This window comes from Bombyx mandarina, chromosome 25 (assembly GCF_030267445.1).
Source record: "Bombyx mandarina strain Sakado chromosome 25, ASM3026744v2".
Classification (NCBI taxonomy): Eukaryota; Metazoa; Arthropoda; class Insecta; order Lepidoptera; family Bombycidae; genus Bombyx; species Bombyx mandarina.
In genome coordinates, this window is record NC_143231.1 from 2671846 (window position 1) to 2681159 (window position 9314).

At 37.1% G+C, this 9314-nt stretch overlaps 1 protein-coding gene across 1 annotated transcript; it reads left to right on the plus strand.

The window, feature by feature from the left end:
* Positions 1–2931: 2931 nt before the first annotated feature.
* Positions 2932–8194, plus strand: LOC114243968 (zinc carboxypeptidase). Its single transcript, XM_028175637.2, has 7 exons — positions 2932–3311; positions 3874–4037; positions 4235–4461; positions 4950–5037; positions 6427–6629; positions 7207–7291; positions 7964–8194. Exons 1-7 carry the CDS (start codon positions 3025–3027, stop codon positions 8155–8157), a joined length of 1248 nt encoding a protein of 415 aa, XP_028031438.2. The 5' UTR covers positions 2932–3024; the 3' UTR covers positions 8158–8194.
* The last annotated feature ends 1120 nt before the right edge of the window (positions 8195–9314 follow it).

The following is a 9314-nucleotide window of genomic DNA, read 5'->3' on the forward strand; positions in this document are numbered from 1 at the left end:
ACCTATTCTAACAACCTCGAGGGGTTATTCTAGATTCGCCGAATTAGTAGATAAGCTCACGGGGCTCAAACCTGACGATGTTGCTAACGCGAACCCTAGCAAGAGTCGTGTTTCGCAGAATCTACCACCGGATCGGAAACGCGACCCACTGAGAAGATCCGGCGAGAAACTCAGTGGGCAACATATGTCTATGTCTCTCTAAAGAGATAAAATTACCTGTCGAATCAGAACCCAATTTCTTGCAGAAATATGCAGACAAGTTGGTGATAACTAACTAAGGCTGACGTTTTTTTATTAATTTATTGCTTAGATGGGTGAACGAGCTCACAGCCGACCTGGCGTTAAGTGGTTACTGGAGCCAGAAACATCTACAACGTAAATGCGCCACCTATCTTGAGATATAAGTTCTAAGGTCTCAGTATAGTTACAACGACTACCCCACCCTTCAAACCGAAACGCATTACTGCTTCACGGTAGTATGGTATGTATGTATGTATGTTTTTTTTTTTATTTTATTTATTTATTCATAAAAAGTTATACTTTCATTTAAACCATGCCCCGCAAAACTCCTTACGCAGTTTGACTGCAGGTAACTCGTTTTATATAAACAGAGCTTATAAATTATTGTGTAACATGCCCTACCGCAACGCTTAACTAGGGAGAAATTTGGGAAAAAAGAATACAGTACTGCTATTACAAGCGGATGATAGAGGAGTAGCTCGCAGAGTTTTTTTTTGCTTCTATTACCAGGCCTTTTTTTTTTTTTTAACGCTGGCGAATCCATTTACGGATACCCGGTCCGGGGGGGTAACGAACCGGGTTATGTCGGACTCCGGCGCCTCCTGAGAGGAAAAGGGGGACGAGAAGGTCCTCCACCTCCCCGAATTCCTCGCAAGAGACTACGCCTTGAAAAAGGCGCGCGAAGCACTTGCCCCGCAGAACGACTACCGACTAAACCCCATCGAGCTCCACCACACCGGCTATACCAGACCTACGGTACCGCAGTGCGCGCCGAAAAGGCCTACTTTTATCTGGTTAAGGTCTGTGCCATGACTGCCTAGTATATCGAAATTTCTTTAAAAATTAACTCCCGCTTTCAAACAATAACTCTTAAAACCGAGTGCCACGGCCCTCAATTTCCGTCCTGAAATACACCAGTCGCTGAATCTGCGCTGTCAAAACGTCAACAGTTAAAAATGAACTGCAAAGAGCTCGGTTTAACTGATCCGTTGCTAATTACCTTCGAGGCGATCGATCTTGTGAATTCGCATTACAGGGTTGTGCTTTAGAAAACGTGATATAACTTAGCAGATATTTATCATAAAAATATTTGCTGATGCCATGCGAGAGGACATTGAAAACCGGCACGGATTGGCATCACCACTCTGCCCTTTTATGGCGCGAAATAATTGCATGATTCGTACTGAAGGGTGGTACAGCCCTTACACAATAAATTGGAACTTCGATCTTGTCTTTAAAGATGGCTGGAGGCTGGAGGCAGTTGCGGTATATTTAACTAGGCAATGCCAGGGGCACAACCAAGCAACTATTTACTATATCGTGCGACTAATAAAAGTGTTCACAATTTAAACATTGTCTTCACTCTAAATTGGAGCTGCAAGCCTTAAAAACACATCTACACTAATATATAAATCTACAGTGGTTTTTACGGATGCTCCGTTATAACTACTGAACTATGCATCCGATTGACTTGACACTTGGTATACATGTAAAAAATACATGTACCTAATGGATAGGCTAATATTTATATGAGTATTGGACTCCCTACACCAGTTGCGGGGGCGTTAATGATGATAATCTTTGTGGGGGTGAAAAATAATAATGTTCATTTTAAATGCTCAGCGAAGCGGCCGGGTACGGCTAGTTTTAGTATAAAAATATGCCCAACCCTACAGCGGCGACAAATTGTCATTGTGACCGCTTCGTGACACCAACTTAATGGCCGGAGCACATTAACAGATTTATGATGATCCTCATTATAACGTTAAATTGTAAAATTTTACGAATGGAGCTTCCGGGATTTCAGAAACCTCGACCTAACGCTACACGACATATTGTGTGCGTGTGCTTAATGAATTGAAAAATTTGTATGAAAATTTTTGTACAACGAAAATGTAGATTGAAAATTTGTATGCAAATTGATAGTAGTAATGAGTGATAACCAAGAGTGGAGATGGGCTGGTAGTAATGAATATATTTTCGAGGTCTTTATTAGGAAATAAGATGGAACTACTAATACTACAGATGCAGACGTGACGGCAGAAGTAATAATAAGTAGTTGAAACAGATTTAAGTCGCATTAACATGACGGAGTCTAAATTAATATTAAAGACATAAATATATCTACCAAGATAGTTTACTGGAACATTTATTTGATAATGATTTTTTACCCTACCTATTCATTGGTAGCCTGAGACGATATTATAGTTACAATATTGAATAATTTCGTAAAAATATTTTTTTTATACGCTGGGATTTTACAATGATATAATCATGCAAATTACGGTGTGTCAACTATTCGGGGATTTCCCTATCGAATCAGTGGGATATTTGTGTTACAATTACAATATAATATATTTATGTACCTTAATTCGCTTTTATGGTTTCATTAAGTACATTATATTTACTCATTTATGATATTTTGATATTATAATATTATTCCTGTGCTAACGTACGTAGGTTTGTAATTAAGCTATCTGAAGCTACCTTTAGTTTTAACATCGTAACTGGTATTTAAGTAAGTATATTTTAGGCATGCAACACAAGCGGTTGTAACGTAAATAATGTCAGCTACTATTATCTAAATTAATTGATTTACAATACTTGATATTATTTTAAATTATAAAGTATGATAAGATATCGATTAGATATTCCTATTATCTTTCTTGAGGACCTGGCCTCAATTGTATTATTGCACTGAATGCACTCTTAATTTGGTCATGTTAAAATTTAGTATCATAACGATAAGATCTATTTCATTTGCGTCTCAATTACTCTAGAAGAATGTTCACGAAACTATTGGTACTTAGTATATTGAGTGGATCAATACTTAGTGATAAGGTTCGTTATGATAACTATACTTTGTATAAAGTTCAACCAGAAAGAGAAGAACATGTAGCTTTTCTAAAAGATTTGTTCGAAGCTGACGATGGCCTAGATTTTTGGAAACCGCCCAGTGTGGTGGGTGAGTATGTGAGTGTTGTGGCGCCACCTGAAATGAGAGCAGAATTTGAGCTTGCTTTAAATAAAAGGAGTATCAGTTCTGAATTGATGTTGGAGAATATACAAGAGTAAGTAGTAAAATTAGAATAATTTTGTCCTGTAAGTGCTTTATGAAACGTGTCGTGAAAGTTTATTATTAAAGAAAACAATGATGGATATGAATATGCGGTATTCTGGAATGATTCTACCCTATCTCTTTCTAGTATCTTAATAGGCAACTAAGGAGTACACCAGAGAAAGGGCGGTAGTGTTTTCTGAGTATTTTACAAGCGTACTGAGATTGTCAATTGGCATTTTCTAATTGTATAACATATTATTCTAATACCGCAAAGGTGGTGGCAATTTACCTTTTGTCTATTTCTGCCGCGAAATAAATAAACATTTCGATTTCAAGGGCAGGAAAGCTGCTATGTTGTACTACAATTGACAGACTATAATTTCAGTTCGGTAATCAACAGTTATTAATTAATACTATTAAAAAGCTACAGCATTAAAATTATTGCAACTATGTCGTACGAAAGAAAACTTGGGTATTGAATAAAGAAGACTTTAAAATTAAAAAAGAACATACAATAGAAACGTAAAAGATATGAAATTAAAATAAATCAAAAGTAATTTGCTTTGTTGCAGAGCATTCGACGCTCAAATTGTAAGCAGAAGAAAACGTGAATCTTCAAGGGAGCTATTTTGGACTAACTATCAGACTATAGAAGATATTTACGACTGGTTCAACTATTTAGCTGAAACTCGAAGCGATATTGTTTCTGTTGTAACAATTGGACAATCTTATGAAGGTAGTCAAAAATAACGAGTTGCTATTTGGCTGATTCGTTTCATCCACTATAAATCATGAGATCGAAGATTCTATTGCATAAGTTTGTCTCATGCTTTTAAGCAACAGCATGGTCAATGCCCGTGTGGGCTTACATTAGACCCTAAAACTAATAATTACGGGAATTGATAAATATATATGGAAATACTTGATTTTTAGGTAGAAATATAACCGGTATTAAAATTGCTCGGGGCACCGGCAAAAAGGCTTTCGTGCTAGAAGGCGGACAAGTAGGAGCCGATTGGCTGTCACCGACAGTCCTCACTTATTTAGTTGATCAGTTGGTCAAGGGAACAGACGCTGAGGCCAGAGCCGCTTCGGAGGATTTCGAGTGGCACATATTCCCTATTGTCAATCCTGATGGACATCAATTTACTCAAGATTCTGTGAGTTTTGATTTTTTCGTTAATCTAGAATTAATTTGCCTACTTTTGAATTTCGAATTTGAATATTTTAAATGCATTCATGATTTTGAATTTTGTTTACCTTCTTAGATAGACAGAGTACTTAGTGCTAATTTTGTAACGTTCTCGACAGAGTAAAAGTTAATTCCAATTTGTATGGAGTTGAAACGTTTGCCCACGTTTGCCGCTAGGGGCGCTGTTCCAACTGCATACAAATTTCAGTTAACTTTTACGCTATCGAGAACGTTAAGAAACTCGCACCAAACACACAGGTGAATTTACGACCAACCTTCAAACATAGTGCGATTTTCAAAATTGGGTAAATAACTTAACAAGCACTTTTATAGAGTCAACTTTACTCCCGTCGAAATATTTTCACTACGAAAATCTATGTACCTGGTACGACGAGGTACGGAAAATACCATAGATTTATTTATAGTAGAGATAATTTTGTATGGTATTCATTGCAGGTAAGACTTTGGGTGAAAAATAGAAGGCCAACAACTAGAACCACTATCGGTGTAGATCTTACCAAAAACTGGAACTCACAATGGGGAAGTAAGAAGTTAAAATTTATCTTTGTTATATCCTTTTATTCTGTTGAATTAATTTAAGATCTAATCAAGGATTATGTTTTGATTGATGAACGCGAAGCTGAGGATTGAATTTCAAAGATAAATTCTAAAGTAATAGTCATGGATGAATTTTAACTAATTGTAAATAGCTGTTTCATCTATAGAAATAACTACTCTGACTATTAAGTACTGTAGGTCAAAATTAATCAATTTAATTATTAGATTCTAAACTAATAATTGTATATAAGCTACCAAATAAAAATCTAACAATACCACAAATGCGTAAGAGGGAAAATTATCGGTTTTATTTTGAAAGCGTTCTGCGTGTGTGTTGTGTTGTGTTTATGATTCTTCTTTTAACAAGAAATTCTAATTTAACATTAGTATTATATAATCCTTTAGCCAAAGATCTCTGCTTCCCTATGGATTCTATAAAGATTTTCTAGATTGTCTATATAGGTTTTTTTATTGCTTACACTTTTTAACGAGGCTATGGTCCACCTAGTAATTATCAGTACCTAAAGACACAACGTGAATGCCACCACTCATCTTGAGATCTGACATTTATGTCTTAATTGCTTTATTAACTATGCATATTAAAATAGCGGGTTTGATTTTTAATACACGATGTTACTCCTGCATTGTGGTAGTCGTTCGTAAACATTTTTAAGTACGCATTTTGATAGAAAAATTGCTTGCGGGATTTGACCATTGACGTAACCGTCACTCCACATGAGCATACCAAGCGTCTTATTCTTTACGCCACGAATACTATTTTAAGGCTAAGCTTTGTGGATTGCTATTTACTTCTTGCACTAGCTGGAAATTAGTACTCAGAATAAATTTTAATATAATATTAACGAAAAAGGAGAAAACGACGCTAGGCACTAGACAATACTAGTCTTTTCTTTTTTTATTGCTTAGATGGGTGGACGAGCTGGTGTTAAGTTGTTACTGGAGCCCATAGACATCTACAACGTAAATGCGCCACCCACCTTGAGATATAAGTTCTAAGGTCTCAAGTATAATAACAACAGCTGCCCCATCCTTCAAACCCAAACACATTATTTACTGCTTCACGGCAGAAATAGGCAGAAGGTGGTACCTACCGGCACGGACTCGCAAGAGGTCCTACCAACAGTAATTACGCAAATTATAATTTTACGGGTTTCATTTTTATTACACGATGCTATTCTTTCACCGTGGAAGTCAATCGTGAACATTTGTTGAGTACGTATTTCATTAGAAAAATTGGTACCCGCCTGCGGGATTCGAACACCGGTGCATCGCTCCAACACGAACGCACTGGACGTCTTATCCTTTAGGCCACGACGACTTCAAAAATACATTTAAAAGTGTATCGCTTTTTCAGTTATCGGCGGCAGTTTCACTCCCGCAGCAAGCAACTACATTGGTTTGGGGCCGTTCTCGGAAGTGGAAACAAGATCACTGGCGCGCTACATCGAGGGCATCGGCCCGAACTTGGTCGGTTTCCTATCGTTAAGATCATTTGGACAACGCCTTCTAGTTCCTTTCGCTCACAGCACTGTACCTATGTATAACTATCAGGATGTGGTAAGTGATCATTTGTGTACGTCTTTTTATTTAACTGACCAAATGAGCTTTTTTTTAAATTCAAAACCTTTGGAATCAATATTGGAAACCTTTAATGGCGGTAGAGTGTCTTGTGAGCCCGCATGGATAGGTTATCTCAAGTCTGCTTATTTCCGCCATGAATCTGTGCAATTCGGTTTGTAGAGTGGGCAGCTGTTGTACTTACTGTAAAAACTGAGACATAAAACTCATGTCTCAAGATGGGTGGCGGCATTTACGTTGTTGATGTCTTTGGGCTCCGGTGACCAATTAACACCAGGAGGGCGTGAGTTTCTCCAGCTGTCGAAGTAATAAATTAAATCTAAATCAACATGAATACCAAATTTTATTATTGACAGTTGTAATCCATTTTGTAGAACAATGATGTAATATTATAGTGTAATTGTGAGACTCCGACCTCATATTTCAAGGTCAGTTTGGATATTCACATAGGCATGTCTATAGGCTTTGATGACCTCTTAAATCAACGTTGACTATTATGATAGATCAATCTCAAATATACTCAATCAGAAAATTTAATAATCCTGTCTGTTCCCAGTTGACTGTTGGCAGGAGAGCTATGGGATCATTATCTGTCCGTTACGGGACAATGTACATCACTGGCACTTCTAGATTAGTACACTGTAAGTATGAACTGAATTTACTGTTTACAATATTATTACACGCTGGGGTTCGGGATAAATAAAAATTCTACCGAAGTTTATATTAAAATTGTATTAACATTTAGAACACATAAAACACTTAAAGAGGACTTTAAAATTCTCAATTCTCTTCCTCCACTTCGCTTCGGGTAATCCGTTCGCAGTTTCGCTTCGAGTAAATCCGATTACTGACTGCCTTTGCGTCATCTCTGCAACGCTTTTATAGTCGATACGACATCCCTAGAATTATCAAGAACATTCCTAACAGAGTAGTTTCGATATGGGTTTCCGCTATTTGATAATAGATGACGTTGTACTTCGCGAGCGTTCTCGATTTTACTAGTTCTTATGATAATGGGTTCTGCTATTCGACGATAGATGGCGTTGCTCTTACCGACGTAACAATATTACTGCGATTAATTTCGATGGTTTGATAATATGATTAATTATACGATTTATTGCTTTTATGTGAAAAACAGAACTGGTTTTTTATTCTATTGTAGGATAGTTTCTTCTTGAGAGCGAACATTGTATTGACAACATACCAGATTAAATATTGACATAGAAAATGACATGCTAATAGTACCAGTAAATTAGTTGTATACAATTAACGCGAACTTGTAAGTTTCATTCTAAGATTTATTTTATCAACAGCTGGAAATACAGGAGCAGCTGAGGATTGGGTGAAACATAGGTTTAATCCTCCTATATCTGCAGCATACTTACTCCGTGATACAGGGTCTTGGGGCTACACTCTCCCCGTGAACCAGGTACTGCCAACCTGTGAGGAAACCTTCGATTCTGTAATGGCTGTAATTAGGGAAGCTAAATTTATTAACATACTGTAAGAATACATAATAAATTAAAATAATTATACTAATTACAGACTGTATTTTTAATTACTACTAGCCCTCCCGGCAGACTTCGTAGTGCCTCAATCGCTAAATAAAAGACCTAAACTTTTGTATAAAATAAACTTCAAACAAACAAAAGGAATCCGTCCGACGGGCGACACATCAAAGGGAAAACAAAATTGTTATTTTTATTTAATTCCGAGCATTTTCATATTTATTTTCCTTTTAAACCTCTGGACTTCCACAAATAATTCAAGACCAAAATTACCCAAATCGGTCCAGCCGTTCTCGAGTTTTAGCGAGACTAACGAACAGCAATTCATTTTTATATATATTATTATTTGGTTGCGCCAGCGTCATAACAGATTTGTAGATAGATGTTTTATAATAATATGGCAGCTATGACACTTTTCCCTTCCCCTTCCTCACCCATCCCCCGCGTCCTGGACTGGCTAGTACGAGCGACGCGGGCACACAGAAAAGAAAAAAGAAGAAAAATATGGCGGTTACCTCGCGCGCGCTCCGCATTACAGAAATCAGTTATTTTGTGATTTAATTATTATTGAGATGGCCTAAGACTTTATTCTTATACAACATTAGTGTCAGTGTATCACAGTGTCGCGCAAGATAGAAGATACACCAACTGGCTTCAAGCACTTCTAGCAGCCGTGATTCGGACGACTCCATCGTCTCCAGGTACGGCGTTTTCCTTCACAATTTCCCTCGGGTTGTGTTCCTTTGTTTCTTCCCGCCACGGCCCGAGAAAGTGTCATAGTTAAACAACGCAAATACAGTCCACACTCATTTTTGTAATAGATGACCGTTACAATTTTGGTCTACCAACCGCATAGCGCAACCATTATTATTATTATTAATTGCAGATTATATTGGGGTATTTGGTCATTTTGACTTGTTCGGGTCATTAGTGACCGCATCTATTATTGCCAGCGTTGGGTTCGAGTTTAAGTCAAAGTCTGGACCAATGTTTTTTGTTATAGATGAAAAAAATATCAGGGTCAGACCCTGAAAATGTACGTGTTTATCTTATACATATATGAAACATGTATCATTAGTGATAAAAGTTTGATCAGTGATTAGTTTAATACCGGATGCTCACTCAGTCTTCTTAAGTGACAATTGCGATTATTTGC